Consider the following 22697-nt stretch of genomic DNA (forward strand, 5'->3'; position numbering starts at 1 on the left):
AATTCTGTGCCTGCAGTCTTAGCAGCACTCACAGAATTTCAAAAGCTCTCTGGTCTCAGAATTAATCTGAATAAAAGTGTACTCTTTCGGTGAATTCGCAAGCATATAATATTAGATTAGACACCCTTCCTTTTATCATTGCAGAACAGTTTAAATACCTCGTAAACATCACAAGTAAACATAAAGCTCTTTATCAACAAAATTTCGTCGTCTGTATGGAAAAAATTAAACAAGACTTGCATAGATGGTCAACCCTTCATCTCACACTAGCTGGAAGAATTAACACTGTTAAGATGAATATTCTTCCTAAGCTCCTTTTTATTTCAAAACATACCAATATACATTAATAAATCGTTCTTTAAGCAATTAGATTCAACAATAACCTCATTTATTTGGAATTCTAAACATCCACGCATCAAAAGAGCGACCCTACAAAGACAAAAGGCAGAAGGCGGCATGGCTCTACCTAACTTCCAGTTTTATTACTGGGCGCAAATATACAGTCGATAAGAACCTGGACACAAATAGAAGAACATACACAGGCATGGACCGCAATAGAAGTAAAATCCTGCAGTACTTCTTTGTATTCCTTGCTTTGTGCTCCAATAAACACACGCTATCGGCAATACACTAATAACCCAATTGTGCTCCACTCACTTAGAATCTGGAACCAATGTAGAAAGCATTTTAAGACGGAGAAGCTTCTTTCTGTGGCACCCTGCAAAAGAACCACCTCTTTCAACCCTCACAAACATATGCAGTTTTTAATATCTGGAAAAATTTGGAATTAACTTGCTTAGAGATCTTTATATAGACAACGCCTTTGCATCCTATGAACAATTACATTCCAAATTTAACATTCCAGCTACAAATTTCTTTCACTATCTTCAAATCAGGAACTTTGTTAAACAGAACCTTCCAGATTTTCCTCATCTTGCACCCTCATCCACGCTGGAAAAATTATTGCTCAATTTCAAGGAGTTAGACTCCATCTCTACAATATATAAAATCCTTTTACAATCCCTTCCTTTCAAAGATCCAAGAGGACACTGGGAAAATGACCTCTCAATTAATATATCAGAAAAGGAGTGGAAAGTAGCAATGCAGAGAATTCACTCAAGCTCCATATGCAAAGCATACAATTATACAACTCAAAATTATATATCGAGCACATCTGTCTCGACTAAAACTCTCCAAAATGTTTCCAGGGCATGATCCAACCTGCGAACGTTGCAACCAAGTCCCAGCCTCACTAGGTCACATGTTCTGGGCCTGCTCCAAATTAACATTATTCTGGACAAAAATTTTTAATTACCTCTCAGACAGTCTTGGACTCACAATCCCTCCTAACCCATTAACAGCTGTGTTTGGGGTTCTTCCAGAGGGTCTTAAAGTGGAGAAAGACAAACAAATTGTGATTGCATTCACTACACTGTTGGCACGCAGACTTATTCTGATAAACTGGAAGAACCCAAACTCTCCTCTTTAAGTCAGTGGGAAACTGATGTGTTATATTATTTAAAATTGGAAAAATCAAATACTCAGTTAGAGGATCTGTGCAGACTTTTTTCAAAACATGGCAGAATCTAATCAGTAATATTTTGAAATGATTTTATAAAGCACAGAGAATTTGTTGATTTAGGTATTTTTAAAAGCCTTAAATTTTACACCGCTTTGGCTTGCTCTCTCTCTCAAGGGTGGGGATCGATCTGTTCTTAGCATAATTTTTTTTTTTGTAAAACTTGATTGCTATGTATTGATTGTAATAAAATTAATAAATAAATAAAAAAAAAAAAAAAAAAAATGGTGGACCTCCTATAGACAGGCGTGCACCACCACAGCTGTAGAAACATCTCAGTGGTGATCAATAGAATGGGACGCACCTCGGCCTAATTGTGTGCGTCATAGCAAAGGCCCATTGGGCTTGGATCCATGTGAGATTTCAGTTTTTTATTTTTAATAAATTTGCAAAAATATCTGAAATCATTTTCATTTTGTCATTCTGGGGTATTGAATGTTGTTTCTTAATGGGGGGATAAATGCATTTAAATGATTTTAGCACAAGGCTGAAACATAAGAAAATGTGAAAAAAGTAAATGGGTCTAGATATGATCTGAATCCACTGTATATAAATAAAAAAATAAAAAGCTTGAAGTATTTAGCATGCAACTGTATATTGTTGTGTTTATTTTTTGTTTTATTGTTAGTTTTGATATTTGTGAATTATCTGTCATATGTTTATTCAAATTATGTATTTCCTGTTCATTTTGTTCTAATTACTGTATATGTAGTTTCTATGTGTGTGGCATTGTTCTCTTATGTCCTTTGTATTTTGTGGGTGGAACCCCCCCAAGGGGAGGGGCCACACTTGCATCACTGTTAAGGGACCGCCCACATCCTGCCTGCCACTTGGTAGCATTTGCTTTGGAGTTTATTGAGAGTACTGCCATTTCTTTACTTTTGCTGCTTTATTATTTTTAACTTCTGTTTTTTGCATTTGCAAGTGTATGGACATTGGGGGTCATGAGGTCGCTGGAAAGGGATGTGTGGCGCTCCTATTACCTATGCAAAAAGACAAAGGTCCAAGTCTTTAGAGTCCTGGTGCTCCCTATGTGGTTGTGAGACATGGATGCTATCCAGTGACCTGAGATGAAGACTGCACTCCTTTGTGTCTCTTCAGAGGGTCCTTGGGTGCCATTGGTTTGACTTTGTGTTGCTCACGGAGTCCCAAATGAGGCACATGACCTGCATTGTGAGGGAGCCTCAGTTATGGCACTACGGCCATGTGGCATCACTACCCGAGGGTGATCCTCATTGTTGATGACCCGAGTGGCTGGACCAGGCCAAGGGGACACCCACCTAACACCTGGTGGCACCAGCACTTCTACATCTTATAAAGTTCACTGGCCTGGGGGCATGGACACCAGAGGAGCTTTGGGCTCATGAAACTGGGAAAATGTGTGGCAGATTGCGTAGTCACTGACTGCAGGTGAGCCGTGTCAAGCCAGGCTGGAGGTAAAACCACTCAGGCAAAGGACGAGGCAGGTTACTGGGGAGTTATAGGGCAGCCATGCAGAGAAGAGTCTCAAAGTGGAGATCCAGACCTGGTATGGTGTTTGCAGTGTCAGTTCAGTGAAGGATAACAGCAAGGAGACCTGAACATCTGCAACTTCACACAAGTAGGTTCTCCTGCTTGTTTACAGTCGAAAAATCACCGCAGAGGTAATTTTTGTGTGACAGCAGAGCACTTAACATCTCTACTGGCGCCATCTGACAACGAAGTGCTGAAGAACCCTGTCGATCTGCTTTGGCCGTATGACCACAATGGAAATGACGGCCAACCCCTTTGTTTCATAGACTTGTGCCAAATTTGGAGGTGGTCGCTGGGGATAGTAACTGTGTAACAAGTCATCCATGGTATGAGTTGGTATTCCATCATACATGTGAGCAACCAGAGCCAGTGGCAGGGGCCCCTGTAAAACCGGCCAGCCTGTAATGGTGCACACAGAGTTCCAACTAGTGTGGTGATGGTGAGAAGACATTTTAAAGAAAGCGAGCCACCTAGAAGAGCCCTGGAAAGAGCAGAGGATCCATCTTGGCACTCAGCGCCAGCACTACAATATCGATGGGACCCACATAGCCAGGCTGTAATTGACTGAGCTGACGAATTTAAGGGAAGCTTGAATAGTCTGGAATTAGGATACTTCAAGAATAAATCCATTTAAAACATTCTGGGGTTTTCCATCGAAGGACAAGAAGTAAACTGGGTGCTAAAGTGTCAAGACAGAACGGTTGACGAGGAGTAGTGGCCATAGAGAGAACCAGAAGAAGGAGTAATAGCAAAGTGACAGACTTGTGCCCAAAGAGGCAGAGCCAGAACAGTGTCACAAGTGCCAGGCAACCCAAATGAATAAAAGTGGCAAAGTGGATCTGCGGAGATATTTGAGGTGAACGTTGAAAGGATCTCAGTTGGCAACGGTGACATTCCCAAATTTATTTTTCTAACTTTGCTCTAAGCAACTAATGAAATAGGAGGATCCCCAACACCAGAGAGATGCCAGTCAGTACCAACAAAAAATGACTCACCTTTGCAACGGTATAAATAAATGCTTTCCACTCTTCCCCATTCTCGTAGTTCTCAAGCTGGAATTGAAAGAGACGTAAAAATGTTATTGATGTTCTGTAGAGAAATGCTATTAAAAAATGAAGCTGCATTACTGTGGAGATGGAAGCCCTGTCCGAGATGGCGTTAGGCCGAGAGAGACGGAGAGAGAGCTCAGCTGATGCCACTAGGGGGTGCTCTACTCACAGAGTTCAGAAACACGTTCTACTCAGCCAAGGCCAAGTTTCTGATAGGGGGCGGTATAACTCCCTAGTTGGAATAAGTTCTTTTGTAATTGCGGCGTTTTAAGTAACTGAAAACTATATACACTCACCTAAAGGATTATTAGGACCACCATACTAATACGGTGTTTGACCCCCTTTCGCCTTCAGAACTGCCTTAATTCTACGTGGCATTGATTCAACAAGGTGCTGAAAGCATTCTTTACAAATGTTGGTCCATATTGATAGGATAGCATCTTGCAGTTGATGGAGATTTGTGGGATGCACATCCAGGGCACGAAGCTCCCGTTCCACCACATCCCAAAGATGCTCTATTGGGTTGAGATCTGGTGACTGTGGGGGCCATTTTAGTACAGTGAACTCATTGTCATGTTCAAGAAACCAATTTGAAATGATTCGAGCTTTGTGACATGGTGCATTATCCTGCTGGAAGTAGCCACCAGAGGATCATGAAGGGATGGACATGGTCAGAAACAATGCTCAGGTAGCCCGTGGCATTTAAACGATGCCCAATTGGCACTAAGGGGCCTAAAGTGTGCCAAGAAAACATCCCCCACACCATGACACCACCACCACCAGCCTGCACAGTGGTAACAAGGCATGATGGATCCATGTTCTCATTCTGTTTACGCCAAATTCTGACTCTACCATTTGAATGTCTCAACAGAAATCGAGACTCGTCAGACCAGGCAACATTTTTCCAGTCTTCAACTGTCCAATTTTGGTGAGCTCGTGCAAATTGTAGCCTCTTTTTCCTATTTGTAGTGGAGATGAGTGGTACCCGGTGGGGTCTTCTGCTGTTGCAGCCCATCCGCCTCAAGGTTGTGCATGTTGTGGCTTCACAAATGCTTTGCTGCATACCTCGGTTGTAACGAGTGGTTATTTCAGTCAAAGTTGCTCTTCTATCAGCTTGAGTCAGTCGGCCCATTCTCCTCTGACCTCTAGTATCAACAAGGCATTTTCGCCCACAGGACTGCCGCATACTGGATGTTTTTCCCTTTTCACACCATTCTTTGTAAACCCTAGAAATGGTTGTGCGTGAAAATCCCAGTAACGGAGCAGATTGTGAAATACTCAGACCGGCCCGTCTGGCACCAACAACCATGCCACGCTCCAAATTGCTTAACTCACCTTTCTTTCCCATTCTGACATTCAGTTTGGAGTTCAGGAGATTGTCTTGACCAGGACCACACCCCTAAATGCATGTGATTGGTTGATTAGATAATTGCATTAATGAGAAATTGATCAGGTGTTCCTAATAATCCTTTAGGTGAGTGTAGATATGATATTAAAAGGCAGGCGATACCTCTCCCATAGTGATACGACGGTAAAAATCACATAGGAGAAAATAACTTTGCTTTCTTTAATGACGATTTAGGCGGCATTACAGACGGGAAGCCATAGCAAGACATTACCAAGGTGAGATCTTGATCTATACAGTCTGCCATTTTTCGTCGCTGCGCTGGAAGGCTTTTCAGGACAGATGACGATATCACCCATCCGTCTGTTGGCTTTGAAGTGTTTGGCTGCTGTCCAAGTCTTTTTATACTGTCTTCTCCACGTGCAGGCCCTTACTTAGGTTCCAGATGAGGGAAGGAGAGGATTCCATTTCATCTCTAACATACAGAAATAGTACAATGCCTATTTTCGTAGTCTCTCTTCAAATGCTTGCCTAGCAGTTCTAAATGCTGAGAGCCCCTGTGTGCTAACTTTGGCCTGGCCTGTACATGCGAGTGGATTTCTAAAATAATTTTTGTACAGAGCACAGTGACATTAAACTTATATTCTTATTACAGGCCAGGAGTCCTCCTTACTGAGGAGAAGAAACTGCTTCTGAGGGCTGTTGTAATCCAGATGTTACAGGTTTATGGCTGCCCACCAACGTTACCACGGTGCAAATCTGCAAACTGAGGTGACCTACGGGGTGAGTGAGTCCAAAGTAATACACTTGGCGTAGTCGTCAGGATTTGTGGATGGGTGGAGTGTGTGGTGCGGTGCTGTGCGGGATAGTGAGGAGTGAGTGAGAAAGAGAAAGAGAAAGAGAGAGCTCAGCTGACATCTCCAGCATGTACTCTACTCACAGTGTTAAGAAGCAGCACCTGTTTGGCTCAGGGTCAGCTTGGGCACACAATTCTCGTTCATGTTCAGAAAAAGAAAGAACAGTATAACTAGATCCAGACATTGAAATGCTGACTGGATTTGTCCACATTATTGCCCAGTAGTGTTGGATCGGTACCAAAATGTTGACTTTTAGAAAAGTTCTAACTCTAAAATCCCCATCTTACTCCAGCTTCCCTGATGCAATGCACAATTGCTCACAATAGTGACTGTCATGGTGGGGGGTAAGGGGTGTTATATTCAGGTGAAATTGAAAGGAAAACTGACATTTACTGCTGCTACTGAAAATCCTGAAATGCTGGTACTGTGTACCGTTTGTGCGACTTTTCCTGTACAAGTATACAGTATACAGTATAGAGTAACCCTGCTGCTCAATGAGATATGTTACATCATCTTGGCTAACTCAGCAACAGAAATGATTCACTTTGTTCCTGAGAGTCTAATGATGAATGTTTCTGTATCGAGAATGCTGGCGACTTCAACCAGGGGAGCAAACCTCCGTCAGCACATTCAATTTGTGGACACTACAAGCTGGGCCTGCGCTCTTCAAATGTTAATAACTTTAAATATTAACCTGTGGGATATCTGGGCAGGTGTGACCTCCTCTCACTGCCACCTACAAGTCTCTCATCAGACAGCAGAAGCTCTCTTATTATCCAAGACAGACGTTCTTGGGTGTGTTTTTTGTTTATTGTAATATTTATGTTTCTCTTGAGCTTCTGTTAAGTTTTAATTTACCCCTTTGAGGACAAATAAAGGATCTGTCTATCTATCTATTATACAGTATAGTGCCTTTACTATCTCTCTATCTATTATATAGTGCCTTTACTATCTGTCTATCTATCTATTATATAGTGCCTTTACTATCTATCTGTCTATCTATCTATTATACACTGTGTGCACAATTATTAGGCAAGTGAGTATTTTGACCATATCATCATTTTTATGCGTATATTCCAACTCCAAGCTGTATTAACTTGAATGCTTATTGGATTTAAGCACGTCAGGTGATGTGTATTTGTGTAATGAGGGAGGGTGTGGCCTAAGGAGATCAACACCCTATATCAAGGTGTGCAGAATTATTAGGCAGCTAGTTTTCCTCAGGCAAAATGGGCCAAAAAGAGATTTAACTGACTCTGAAAAGTCAAAAATTGTAAAAAGTCTTTCAGAGGGATGCAGCACTTTTGGAATTGCTCAGATATTGGTGTGTGATCACAGAACCATCAAACATTTTGTTGCAAATAGTCAACAGGGTCGCAAGAAACGTGTTGAGAACAAAAGACGCAAATTAGCTGCCAAAGATTTGAGAAGAATCAAACGTGAAGCTACCAGGAACCCATTATCCTCCAGTACTTTCATTTTCCAGAGCTGCAACCTACCTGGAGTGCCCAGAAGTACAAGGTGTTCAGTGCTCAAAGACATGGCCAAGGTAAGGAGGGCTGAAACCCAACCACCACTGAACAAGAAACATAAGTTGAAACGTCAAAACTGGGCCAAGAAATATCTGAAGACAGATTTTTTTCAAAGGTTTTATGGACCGATGAGATGAGAGTGACTCTTGATGGACCAGATGGATGGACATGTGGATCAGTAATGGGCACAGAGCTCCACTCCAACGTGGAGGTGGGGTACTGGTATGAGCTGGTATTTTTAAAGATGAGCTAGTTGGACCTTTTTGCATTGAAGATGAACTCAAAATCAACTCCCAAACCTACTGCCAGTTTTTCGAAGACACTTTCTTCAAACAGTGATACAGGAAGAAGACCATGATTTTATGCAGGCCAATGCTCCATTACTTGCATCGAAGTTCTCACTCGTGGCCAGCCAGTAAAGGCCTTAATGATGAAGGAATAATGACATGGCCCCCTTCCTCATCTGACCTAAACCCTATCGAGAACTTGTGGGCACTTCTTAAACGCTAGATTTACGGGGGAGAAAAACAATCCACCTCTCTGAAGAGTGTCTGGGAGGCTGTAGTCACTGCTCCACAAAAAGCTGATCGTCAACAGATCAAGAAACTGACAGACTCCATGAATGGAAAGAAATGCTTATGACTGTTATTGGAAAGAAGGGTGGCTATATTGGTCATTGATTGATTGATTGATTTTTTTGAAATGTCAGAGATGTTTATTTGTAAATTTTGAGGTGTTTGTTTATTATTCTCACTATAACAGATGAAAATAAACAAGTGAGATGGGAAAAGTTTCATTTTTCCTTTAGTTGCATAATAAATCTGCACACTAATAGTTGCCTAATAATTGTGCGCACATATGTATTCCCCTGATGATGTTCACACTCACATTTCCGTTGTGAAACATTCAGGTTTCAGGTTTATTAACATTTTGGATTGACTGATAGCACTGTGTTTGTTCCATATTAAAATTATTCCTCAAAAATACAACTTGCCTAATAATTGTGCACACAGTGTATAGTGCCTTTACTATCTCTCTATCTATTATATAGTGCCTTTACTATCTGTCTATCTATCTATTATATAGTGCCTTTACTATCTATCTGTCTATCTATCTATTTATTATATAGTGCCTTTACTATCCATCTATCTATTATATAGTGCCTTTACTATCTATCTATTATATAGTGCCTTTACTATTTATTTATCTATCTATCTATTATATAGTGCCTTTGCTATCTATCTATCTATCATATAGTGCCTTTACTATCTATCTATCTAACTACCACTGTAATAGGTCTGATCAGCGAGGACGATGAGACGGCCTACAGGGAGGAGGTCAAACTCCAGTCAGAATGGTGTCAGGACAACAACCTCACCCTTAACATTAGCAAAACCAAGGAGATGATTGTGGATTTCCGCAAACAGGCAACAGAGCACAGTCCCATCTACATCTACACAGCAAACTTCCCCCGATATAAGAGTCTGTCAGTTGTGGTCTAACCCGCTTTGTCCCACAAAGGGTTGCAGGGGTCTGCTGGCGCCAGTCCCAACTAGCATAGGGTGCAAGGCAGAAACAAACCCTGGACAGGGCGCCATAGATACAATGATAAAATAAAAAGTTTCAAGAGGATGAACACTTTTTATAGGCCCTGTATGTGATTAGTAAATCAGGACAAGTTAGATGGACAAAACCAGGCAAACAGCACAAGAATGGAGGGGCCCACCTTGAAAGCAGCCCATTGTTAAGCCTAGAGGGATAAGGGCTCGGTGACTTGCACGAGATACCTTCAACTGCACTTCTTCTTGAGGAAAAGTCAACGTCATTTCTTCTGTGTTTACATCCATCCGAACCAAAGACACAGAATCCAGATGCTGAAGCTCCAACTTTTCAGAATACTACAAAAGAAGAGATTATTAAACAAGACTGGCTGACTAAAGAGCGATGGAGGACAGAAAATGAAAATGAGCAGGAGATGCAGTAGTGAAGAAGTGAGACGCGGTTCAGAACCAAAAAGCAGCGAGTCCAAAGCGCACGTCAAAAGTTCAGAGGAAAAAAAAAAAGAGAGCAAGGATATGGAAGCAGGAATTCAAAAAGTAAGTGGAGGTCATCACTGAGGGATGGTCTGTCAAGTTATCGTACCCCCCGAATCGACTGTATGCACGCACTCTTCTGGATTCCGCGTTGAGCCCGCTACCTCACTTACGCCTCTATGCCGTTTTTCACCCAGTCAGTGTTGAGCTTGTGGGAATGGGTAAGGCGTTGCCCACAAGGTTAATGAAAATAAGAATCAGTGTGTGCCTTGGTGGACTTGTGTCCCATGCTTTTCTGTGTCAGGCTAAGCTGGCAGTGCCAGCCTGGGTGGTCCATAGCTCTCTCCCTGGATAGCATAACGTCTGTTCGGGTCACGTCCGTGGTCCCATAAGCTTATACTAGAGTTCAGAAGGGGACGTAGTGAGTGACAACAGCTTGCGTTACGTGACAAGTATCTGGCATACAAAGTGACTGTACTGTACTTCCTAATGCTATTTTAATGTGAGATTTGTCTGTTTGGGCAGAGTGGTGGCTCTGAGGTAGGGATCTGCACTGGTAATCGGACGGTTGCCAGTTCAAATCCCGTGAACGCCCAAAGTGACTCTACTCTGTTGGGCCCCTGAGTAAGGCCCTTAACCTGCAATTGCTCCATCTTGGGTATGACATCAATCTGCATGTAGGCCCTCCAACCTGCAGGGACAAAACCTGGGGGTTGGTGGCATAATTGGCACTCCAGCCACCATTAAAAACCTCACACTGGTTCCATTCCACCTGAACTGGTTACGTGGCTGCACTCGGGTCCTAACCTGGTTTGCCATGTGGTGAATGACCTCTCCTCTTTTTGTCTACCTACCAGCAAAAAGCTGACCGCATAACAGCATACGAGTCGCTTTGTAGGCCGCACACAATCTCGCGTATTGTGAGTTTCAGGGGCGGCGTAGCGTTATCTCTCTGTACGTTTTCAAGACTGCTACGCTATCACAGCATTTCTCAACCAGTGCTGCCAGTGGGTCTCACTATTGTTTTAGTGTCGTGGGTGGCGGTGGGTTGCCCAGAGAAGATCCCTCTTGTTCACATTCGCCCTTGATTAATGTATTTCCTTTAACATATTAATGATTGCACATTTAATGTAACGGTGGCTCAGTGGGTAGCGTTGCTGCCTCGCAGTTAGGAGACCTGGGTTCGCTTCCCAGGTCCTCCCTGCGTGGTGTTTGCATGTTCTCCCTGTGTCTGCGTGGGTTTCCTCCCACAGTCCAAAGACATGCAGGTTAGGTGCATTGGCAGTTTTAAATTGTCCCCACTGTGTGCTTGGTGTCTGGGTGTGTGTGTGTGTGCCCTGCGGTGGGCTGGCGCCCCGCTCAGGGTTTGTTTCCTGCCTTGCACCCTGTGTTGGCTGGGATTGGCTCCAGCAGACCCCCCTGACCCTGTAGTTAGGATATAGCGGGTTGGATAATGGATGGATGGAAAACATAGAAACATACATAGGCAGCAGAAACATTGTGGACCCCCAGCCAGTGCCCATATGTTAAGATAGCCCTGCCTAGAGTAGTCCATCTCTAGTCCAGTAGTCCAACTGGAAAAGAAGGGTCCTGGTCAGAGAGGTGACCGAGAATCCAAAGGTCACTGAGCTTCAGATGGGAGAGCCTGTCGGAAGGACAAATGCCTCAGCAGCACTCCATCAATAGGACGTTTATGGTAGTTTGGTCAGATGGAAGCTGTGGTGGGGCTCATCTCTGGGGAGAAGGAGTCCGCCTACAGGTACGAAGTGGAGCAGCTGACAGCGTGGTGGACTGACAACAACCTGCTCCTGAACACAATTAAGACCAAGGAGCTCGTTGTGGACTTCAGGGACAACATCAGACCACTCTACATCAGAGGGGACTGTGTGGAGAGGGTGTCAGACTTCCGCTTCCTGGGAGTCCACATCATGGAAGACCTGTCCTGCGGTGTGAACACAGCTGAGCTGGCGAAGAAGGCTCAGCAGAGACTTTATTTCCTGAGAGTCCTCGGGAAAAATAACATCCCCCAAAAAACTGCCGGTCTTCTTCTATCGCTGCTCTATTGAGAGTATCCTGGGCTAACTGCCTTTGTGTGGGATTTTCCAGCTGCACAACAGCGCAGAGGAAAACACTTCAGCGGATCGTAAAGACTATCCAGCAGATCATCGGCTGTTCTGTACCCTCTCTGGATGAACTGCACAGCTGTCGCTGCCTCAGGAAAGCAGAAAAATTCTTAAAAGACTCCTCACACCCCGCTCATGACATCAGGCAAAAGATAGAGGAGCATCAGAACAAAGACTAATAGACTGAATAACCGTTTCTACCCTGTTGCCATCAGGGCACTGAATGCCACCTCATCACCTCCAATGCAGCAGTGCAATAGATGACATCTTGTGCAATAAGGTCGTATGTTGAATGTTTGCGTCCTACCTTATTTTTTCTTATCCTTTTGTAATTATATTTATTTATATTTTGACACTGCAGGGCCTGCACCTAATTTCGTTGTATTTGTTACAATGACAATAAAGATATTCTGATTCTGAAGCCACTCTGCATTGTAAGGACTCTGAGACCCACGAGGAGAAAGACTATGAGGTCTGAAGAAACAAAAACTGAACTCCAAGGACTACACCTGGCGAAGATCAGGGTCTGCTCATCACCTGCCTAATACCATCTCGATGAGATAATCGTGGACTTCAGAAAATCACGTCCTGCCCACATCCCACTCAGCACCAATGGTTTAGACGTGGAGACTGTTAGGAGTACCACGTTCCTCGGTGTGCACATAACTGAGGAACTTACGTGGACGCATGACACCTCATTGCTAATCAAGAAAGTGCAGCAGAGGCTACACTTCCTGAGGCGGCTGAAGCGAGCAAGTCTTCCCCCTTCCATCCTCACCATGTTCTACAGAGGCACCATAGAGAGTGTCCTGACCAGCTGCATCACGGTCTGGTATGGCAACTGCTAAGGATAGTGAAGACAGCAGAGAACATCATTGGGGTGCCTCTCCCTTCACTACAGGACACATTTTACAAATGCAGCGTCCGCAAGCCCTGCAGCATTGAGCAGGACCCCTTACACCCCTCACATGGACTTTTCACACTTCTGCCATCCAAGAGAAGATACTGCAGCATCAGAGTCAGATCTGCCAGGATACAGGAGAGTTTTTACCCCCAAGCTGTCAGACTCCTTAACACCAGGCTGCCCCCTGGGATCTTCCACACGACCTCAACCACCTCGAAAAACAGAACTTTTATACACACAGGCCACTGTCCTGTAAAGACGAGTGTGCAGGTAGACAAGAACTGAAGATCTCATACTGACCTTGAAGGATTTGACACTCTTGATATCCTTCTGAGGTGAAACATTCTGACCTGTCATTGTTTACACGTCTTAAACAACTATCATCATACACTGATCATTTCTGTATTATCTATATCTATTATTTATTTATTTATTATATTACATATCTATTGACTATATTTATGTATCTAGTCTGCAAATACCATACATTGCATCAAAGTTCATATTGCTAACTACACGTCAATATTGCTGCTACTTCTTTGTCTTGTCTTTGCACAATGTCTTGTCTTGTTTGTGTTTTAATTTTAAATTTTAATTCTATTTTTAATTTATTATTTGCACTTCATGTTATTACACAGTGGACCCTGACCTTTGCAATTTCGTCTATCTGTATACTTCTACAGTTGTGCTTGAAAGGTTGTGAACCCTTTAGAATTTTCCATATTTCTTCATAAATATGACCTAAAACATCATCAGATTTTCACTCAAGTCCTAAAAGTAGATAAAGAGAAACCAGTTAAACAAATGAGACAAAAATATTATACTTGGTCATTTATTTATTAAGGAAAATGATCGAATATTACATATTTGTGAGTGGCAAAAGTATGTGAACCTCACAGATGATCAGTTAGTTTGAAGGTGAGGTGTCGGGTGTTTTCAATCAATGGGATGCCAATCAGGTGTGAGTGGGCACCCTGTGTTATTTAAAGAACAGGATCTATCAAAGTCTGCTCTTCACAACACACGTCTGTTTAAGTGTATCATGGCACGAACAAAGGAGATGTCTGAGGACCTCACAAAAAGAGTTGTTGATGCTCATCAGGCTGGAAAAGGTTACAAAACCATCTCTAAAGAGTTTGGACTCCACCAATCCACAGTCAGACAGATTGGGTACAAATGGAGGAAATTCAAGACCATTGTTACCCTCCCCAGGAGTGGTCGACCAACAAAGATCACTCCAAGAGCAAGGCACACGTGTAATAGTCGGCGAGGTCACAAAGGACCCCAGGGTAACTTCTAAGCAACTGAAGGCCTCTCTCACATTGGCTGATGTTCATGTTGATGAGTCCACCATCAGGAGAACACTGAACAACAATGGTGTGCATGGCAGGGTTGCAAGGAGAAAGCCACTGCTCTCCAAAAACATTGCTGCTTGTCTGCAGTTTGCTAAAGATCACGTGGACAAACCAGAAGGCTATTGGAAGAATGTTTTGTGGACGGATGAGACCAAAATAGAACTTTCTGGTTTAAATGAAAAGTGTTATGTTTGGAGAAAGGAAAACACTGCATTCCAGCATAAGAACCTTATCCCATCTGTGAAACATGGTGGTGGTAGTATCATGGTTTGGACCTGTTTATCTGCATCTGGGCCAGGACAGCTTGTCTTCATTGATCGAACAATGAATTCTGAATTATATCAGAGAATTCTAAAGGAAAATGTCAGGACATCTGTCCATGAACTGAATCTCAAGAGAAGGTGGGTCATGCAGTAAGACAACGACCCTAAGCACACAAGTCGCTCTACCAAAGAATGGTTAAAGAAGAATAAAGTGAATGTTCTGGAATGGCCAAGTCAAAGTCCTGACCTTAATCCAATCAAAATGTTGTGGAAGGACCTGAAGTGAGCAGTTCATGTGAGGAAACCCACCAACATCCCAGAGCTGAAGCTGTTCTGTACGGAGGAATGGGCGAAAATTCCTCCAAGCCGGTGTGCAGGAATGAGCAGAAGTTACCGGAAACGTTTAGTTGTAGTTATTGGGGGGTCACACCTGAAAGCAAAGGTTCACATACTTTTGCCACTCACAAATATGTAATATTCGATGATTTTCCTCAATAAATAAATGACCAAGTATAATATTTTTGTCTCATTTGTTTAACTGGTTTATCTTTATCTACTTTTAGGACTTGAGTGAAAATCTGATGATGTTTTAGGTCATATTTATGCAGAAATATAGAAAATTCTAAAGGGTTCACAAACTTTCAAGTACAACTGTATATGGTTCAGATGACAACACGGTCACTTCAATGGTGAAGTGTGGTGGTGGTAGCCTAAGGCTATGGGGATGCAGGGACATGGAGACAGATCAGAATTAAGGGAGGATGAATGCAGCCAAATACAAGGAGAGGTCCTTGAACAAAACCTGCTCCAGAGTGCTCTCCACTCTTTTAACGTGACAATAACCTGAAGCGTACAGCCAAGACAACACTGGAGTGTCCTCGAGTGGGCCAGCCAAAGCCCAGACTTAAACCCAACAGAACATCTGTGAAGACCCCCCGAGAAACTCAGTTTACAGACACTTCTTGTTCAGTCCAGTGGTGCTTGAGAGGATCTGCTGGGAAGAATGGGATAAACTGTTCAACTCCAGGTGTGCCAAGCTTCTAGATACTTGCCCAAGAAGACTCAAAGCTGGATTTGCTGCCACAGGAGCTTCTATGGAATTTGTCTGAATACGAATATGAATGAGAAATTTCAGTTTTTAATAAATTTGCTAATGTTTTCTGAAAACATCTTTTTACTTTGTCATTAGTGGTTATGGAGTGAAGATTGAGGGGCAACAATGGGGTAAATGTATCCATTTAAAATTAAATCTGTAAAACAACAAAAGTGTGCAGAAAGTGAAGAGGTCGGAAGCTTTAAAGCAATCAGTCTGGCCTCATGGTTGGCAGACCCTCCTTTTTTGCCCACTTGTGCCAATGCAGCGTCAACCCCTGAACTTTATCCATCCATCCATCCATTATCCAACCCGCTATATCCTAACTACAGGGTCACGGGGGTCTGCTGGAGCCAATCCCAGCCAACACTGGGCGCAAGGCAGGAAACAAACCCCGGGCAGGGCGCCAGCTTCACTTCACACACACACACACACCCACACACCCAGCACACACTAGGGACAATTTAGAATTGCCAAAGCCCCTAACCTACATTGTCTTTGGACTATGGGAGGAAATCCACGCAGACACGGGGAGAACATGCAAGCTCCACGCAGGCAGGACCCGGGATGTGAACCCAAACGGGTCTCCTTACTGCGAGGTAGCGGCGCTGCCACTGCACCACCATGCCCCAAAGGACTTTATTTAAAAGTAAAAATGAAGCCCCTTACCTCACTTTTCTTCTCGTCTTCATACAGGAAAATGACATTGCCTCGAAGTTCTGCATAATATTGCTGGTAGTCCTGTAGAGAACATGAACAGGTCAGTTAACGTTCATTTTACATTTGTCATTTTCAAAGTGACTGCTCTCTCCATTTCACAAAGAAAGACACCAAAGTGATCAAAGGAATAAAGTCCGTCTCCATTTGTTAGGTGCGGGGAGGTTATTTTGGAAGGAATGTGAGTGCTGTGCGGAGTGGAGGCAGACCCTCTGTGGTTTTCCTAATTGATTCTGGGGTCCGTCAGTGGTGCGTTCTGCTCCTACTCTGTTGAGTACTGGCATGGGCTGGGTGTCAGGCAGGGTCGCGGGGTCCAGCAGCTGGGGGTCATAAGATGGCAAAGAGAGATTCACTGATCTTCACTTTGCTGACGATGCTGTGGTCTTCACTGAGTCAATGAAGGATTTGATCGAGGCGCTTGAGAGACTGAGTGAGGGGTCTGAGTGTCTGGGCTTGCGAGGGTCCTGATAAAAATCAACATCCAGGCCTTTAGTGACCTCTTGGGCACGGCCATCAGCAGTGTGTCTGTCTGTGGAGAGGGTGTCGACCACATCGAGAGGTTTACTTGCCTCATCAGTGACATTCATGACTCTGGTGACTCTTCCTATGAAGTCATTAGACAGATTGGGAGAGCATGGGGGGTCATGAGGATGTCGGAAAGGTGTGTGTGGCGCCCCCAATATTTACGCAGAAGGACGAAAGTCCAAGTCTTTAGAGTCCTGGTGCACCCTCTTTATGAGACATGGATGCTATCCAGTGACCTGAGATGAAGACTGGACTCCTTTGTGCCTCTTCAGAGAATCCTTGGTCACCGCTGGTTTCATTTTGTGTTGCTCATGGAGTCCTGAATGAAGCAAATGACCTGCATTGTGAGGGAGCGTCAGTTACGCCAATCATGTGACGCGATTACCCACCCGAGTGGCTGGACCAGGCCAAGGAGACGTTCATGTAACACCTGGCTGTAGCAGATTGGGGGTCATTTCCATAGGGGAGGACTGGACTGCGTGTCTGCCTGGTGGGGGTTGCCAACCAGGATCCTGAGCTGTTTCATCATGTGTACCAGTGCAGGCTTCCCAACCTGACCCGACCCTGAGAAGGTCCAGTCAGACTTCCCAATTTCCAGAAACAGCCCCCATATCCTCCTCAGACATTTCTAGAAGCTCTCAGGGCCACCCAGACATTCGGTGGAAGTCATCCCACCAGTGAGTCATGCGTGGGCAGAGTTGGCACGTGGGATCAGGTGATGAGACAGTCTTTTCTGGCAGCATGTAGGTTAAGGCGGCATTTACATCCTGTAAAACAAGGACACAAGCAACGATAAAGAATTGGGGCACCACCTTGGTGACCCCCAATAACAGCAAAAAAGGACAAAACGCAAACAATAGGGGAATGTCTTAACAGAACTGACTTCTGGGTTATGAGGTCACAAGGCAGGAAGGGGGTGGGGCCAGGCAGACAGACACAGAAGTGATGTCAGAGAAGGAGTGGCTGTCAATCTTCCATTTTTCAGAGGGAGGAGAAGAAAATGCATTAGTGCAGAGCGCCACCCACTGGTCTGGTGGGTGATTACCATCAGCAAAGCCCTTAAACTGTGTCCCAGGCGTATGCAGGTGACAAAGTATTATTTTTAATACTCTGAAATCCATTCATCCATCTATTATCCAACCCACTATATCCTAACACAGGGTCATGGGTGTCTGCTGGAGCCAATCCCAGCCAACACAGGGCGCAAGGCAGGAAACAAACCCTGGGCAGGGCGGCAGCCCACCGCAGGGCACACACAACCACACACCAAGCAAACAGTAGGGACAATTTAGGATCGCCAATGCACCTAACCTGCATGTCCTTGGACTTTGGACTCCAGCAGACCCCCCGTGACCCTGTATTAGGATATAGCGGGTTGCATAATAGATGGATGGATGGATAGAAACAAGTGCTGAAAACTCAAGGTATGTAGCAATGAAGGGAATCGGAGCTCGGCTCAGCTCACAGCTCACTTTACCAGATGAGGGTAGACTTGTGTCCGTGCCCACCAGAATTGTCCAAGTCTCTTCGAGTTGAATTCAAATATACAGTACCAGCTGTCCCTCGCGGCTATGCCCACCCTCGTATTAGTGAAACAGGACAGTGACGTCACTCTTCCCCCTCCCCTCGCCCGCAGCCTCTGTCTCAGTTTAGCGTGAATATATCGCTGCTGCAAGCGAACTATGATTCTTAGCATGATGAGCAAGGAATCAACCGGAACGTTCAAGCAAATTCTAGAAACAAATCCGTTCTAAATCCATTAAGTAGTTCTCTCATTCGCTAAAGTGAGCGGAGTTAAGGTTACGCCCCAAGGCTGGTGTGTGAGTGAGGAGAACAAGCAGCCCACCATCTCTCTCGGATTGGCACAAATAAATTGGTACCATAAGCAAACTATGATTCTCAGTGCAATGAGAGAAGTCGCAAAATCAACCGGAATGTTCAAGCAAATTCTAGAAAAAAAACGCTCTATATCTGTCAGGTAGTTCTCTCGTTCGCTAGCTAAGCGGAGGTAAGGTACACCCTGATGCTGGCACGTGAGTGAGGAGCGCCCCTCCCCTTGACCCGCTGTGTCTCTCTCGGATTCGCGCAAAATAAATTGGTACCACAAGTGAACTATGAATGTCAGTGCGACGAGAGAAGTCGCAAAATCAACCGGAATGTTCAAGCAAATTCTAGGAAAAATAAAATCTAAATTCGTTAAGTAGTTCTCTCGTGAAAAGCAGACAGACAGATGTTGGATTTTATATATATATAGAGATGAGTTTTATACACACTGTAGGCTGTATATTGAATACAAATGTTAATTTTTATCTGACCATCATGGACCCCCGAAACCCATACTTGGACCCTCCTAAGAGTCCACAGATCTCAGGTTAAGAACCCCTGCTTTAGTCAGCATGTTGTCAATCCTTTGGCAGCCACTCCCGCTGGTCCTCTTCTTGGGTTTGACGTGACGGGAGTCGCCCACCTGGATTTGAGGAGTTTCTGCCATTCTCCTCTGCAGGTCATCTCCAGCTCTGTCAGGGTGGAATGGAGACCACCGGTGGATGGCTGTTTTCAGGTTTCTCTAGAGATGTTTAACTGGGTTCCAGTCCAAGCTCTGGCTGGGCCATTCAAGGACATTTCCAGAGTTGTCCCTAAGCCACCTCCTGTGTGGTCTTGGCTTTGCCCTTGACCTCATTGTCATGATGGAAGGTGAGCTATCGGTCCAATCTGAGGTCCAGAGTGCACTAGGGCAGGTTTTCATTGAGGAGGTCTCTACACTTTGCTCCACTGCGGTTTCTGTCAATGCTGTCTAGTCTCCCAGTCTCCCAGCCCCACACCATGGTTCTGCACTGGGTCGGTATTGCACAGGTGATAAGTGGTGTCTGGTTTCATCCAGACATGGTGCTTAGAATTGAAGCTATTCTTATATTTTAATCAGTCAGTCATTCAGTCCTCTTCAAACCCGCTTCGTCCTGCACAGAGTCACGGGGTCTGCTGGTGTCTATCACAACTAGCATAGGGCACAAGACAGGGAACAAACCCTCGACATGGTGCTAGTCCATCACAGGGGGCGCACACACACGGGTCAATTTAAGATCACCAATTCACCTAACCTGCCTGTTTTGGACCGCGGGAGGAAACCGATGAGAGAATCTTGTTTTTCATAGTCGGAGAGTCGTCTGCACTTTGCTCCATTAAGCCTTCCTCAACCCTGACAAGCCCCCCACACCCCAGTTCCCAACCCCACAGCATGATGCTGCCACCACCGCTGCACCACCTTTGGAGTGGTCTTGATTTCTTCCAGTCATGATGCTGAGCAGAGCAGAGAATCTTGTCAGAGTCACCAAGTCAGAGTCCTTTAGGTGCCTTTTTTTGCAAATTTCAAGCGGACTTCTATGTGTCTTTTAGATGGCTTCTACAAGGGGTCTTCAATAATTTATCTACGTGAGTATGAAAGAAAGTCACCAGTATATTGAAACAAGTCTCAGCCTGCTGTGACGCGTCTCAAGGTTACTCGCGCACAGTTGTGGCTCAGTGCGAGTCTAACATTCCAAGAGATAAGATGTCAGGAGAGTCCTCATGCAAATCAAGTAGGCTTCATCACAACAAAGAGCCCGCCGGTTCACATGTCACGTCAATCACAGGCTGCCATCCGAGAATTGGGGGTCCCAGCAGCTGAACCACCCACCCTACAATTCTGACCTGCCCTCTCAGATTATTTCCTCTTCCGAGTTTTGAAGAAACCTCTCCATGATGAAGGTGTCAAGGCAGCTGGGACGTCCTGCTTTGAAGGTCAAACAGAAGGGTACAAGTCATTGCAGGAAAAGTGGATGAAGTGTATGGAGCTATCAGGGGGACTAGATTGAAAAATAAAACAAAAATGTTTTTGAAAACTCATTTCTTTCCTACTGAGTTAGATGAATTATTGAACGCCCCTCTGTCCAGATGACCACGTCTGGAATCTTGATTTTCACAAATCTAAGATCCCTATAGATGCCTTCTTACAAACTTCAAGTGGGCTTCCCTGTGTCTTCTGGCCATTCTGTCACAAAGCTCAGATCGGTAGTAGAGTGTTCCAGGGATGGTTATCCTTCTGGAAGTTTCTGCCATTTCCATGCAAGTTCCCCAAGAGCAACCCTTGGGTTTCTTGGTCACATCTCTTACTACGGCTCTTCTTCCACAAATTGTTACATTTAGCCAGATGTTGGATGTTCCAAGCATCTTCCATTTAGGAATTATGGAGACCACTGTGCTCTCAGGAACCTGCAACGCTGCAGATATTTTTTGGTAGTCTTCCCCAAATCTGTGCCTTGACACAATCCTGTCTGTAAAGCTCAGCAGTCAAGTCCTTCAGCCTCATAGTGTGGTTTTTCTTCAGCCTTCTATAGAGAGCTGTGTGTGTCTTTCCTAATCAGTCCAATCTATTGAATGGACTCCAAACAAGCTGTAGAAACATCTCAATGATGATCAATCGAATGGGCTGCACCTGAGCAAAAGCAAAAGGTCTGAACACTTGTGTCAGTGGGATATTTCAGGTTTTTCTTTTATCTAATGATGTTTTTCACCTGCTCTGTCTAGATGACCACATCTGGAATCTTCTTTTCTCAAAAATATGCGATTCCTATAGATGCCTCCTTACAAACTCCTAGCGGGCTTCTTCTGGCCACTCTTTCACAATACCCAGATTAGTGGAGTGTGGTAGTGGCGATTGCCTTTATGGAAGTTTCCCTCATCTCCACACAGGTTCTCTTGGCCCACCTTTGTCCTCATGACTTGGTTTTTGTTCAACTGTGAGGACCTTCGGTAGATAGGTGTGTGCCTTTCCTAAAAAGTCCAATCAATTGAGTTGACCAAAGGTGGACTCCATACAAGCTGTAGAAACATCTCACTGATGATCAATAGAATGGGATGCACCTGAGCCACATTTCAGCTCTCATGGCAAAGGGTCTGAACACTTGTGTCAGTGGAATATTTCAGGTTTTTTTCTTTTATCTGATGATGTTCTTCATCTGCTCTGTCCAGATGACTACATCCAGAATCTTGTTTCTCACAAAGCTGAGATTCCAATAGATGCTTTCTTACAAACTCCAAGTTGGCTTTCATGTGTCTTCTATCCACTCTTTCCCGAAGTCCAGATTAGTGGAGTGTTGCAATGGTAGTTGTCCTTCTGTAAGTATTACACACAGTCTCCACACAGGACCTTCGGAGCTCAGCCAGGGTGACAATGGAGGTTCTTCCAAGGTCCTTCTCTCCTCAATGCTCATTTGCCCTGATTTCTCTTCAGCCAGCTCTAGGAGGTAGTGGAGTTTTCCAGTGATGGTTATCCTTCTGGAAGTTTCTGCCATCTCCACGGAGGTTCCCAAGAGCGACCATCAGGTTCCAAGGTCACATCTCTTACTATGGCTCTTCTTCCACAATTGTTCAGTTTGGCCAGATGATGGTTACTTAAAACTTCTTCCATGCAATAATTATATAGGCAACTGTGCTCATGGGAGCCTTCAGTGCTGCAGAAATGTTTAGGTAGACTTCCCCAAATGTTTGCTTCAACAAAATCCTGGGTCTAAGCTCGGTAGGCAATTCTTTTGACCTCATAATTTGGTATTTGTTCAACTGTGGGTTCTTCTGTAGATAGCTGTGTGCCGTTCCTAATCAGTCTGATCAACTAAACTGACCACAGTTGGACTCCAAACAAGCTGTAGAAACATCTCAACAATGACCAACAGAATGGGATGTACCTGAACCGAAGTTCAGCTGTCATGGCAAAGGGTCTGAACACTTGTGGCAGTGGGATATTTCAAGTTTTTTCTTTTATCTGATGATGTTCT

At 44.3% G+C, this 22697-nt stretch overlaps 1 protein-coding gene across 2 annotated transcripts in view; it reads right to left on the minus strand.

Moving 5' to 3' along the window:
• Nucleotides 1-22697, minus strand: part of LOC120532321 (signal-transducing adaptor protein 1-like) — a 76237-nt gene that overhangs the window by 41497 nt on the left and 12043 nt on the right. For both annotated transcript variants that reach the window (XM_039758223.1, XM_039758222.1), the window contains exons 2-4: nt 16315-16386; nt 9662-9772; nt 4087-4143 (exon numbers count right to left, since the gene is read on the minus strand). In XM_039758223.1, the coding sequence (XP_039614157.1) occupies nt 4087-4143; nt 9662-9772; nt 16315-16386 (240 nt within the window). The remainder of the gene's footprint in view (nt 1-4086; nt 4144-9661; nt 9773-16314; nt 16387-22697) is intronic.

This window comes from Polypterus senegalus, chromosome 7 (assembly GCF_016835505.1).
Source record: "Polypterus senegalus isolate Bchr_013 chromosome 7, ASM1683550v1, whole genome shotgun sequence".
NCBI classification, from domain to species: domain Eukaryota; kingdom Metazoa; phylum Chordata; class Cladistia; order Polypteriformes; family Polypteridae; genus Polypterus; species Polypterus senegalus.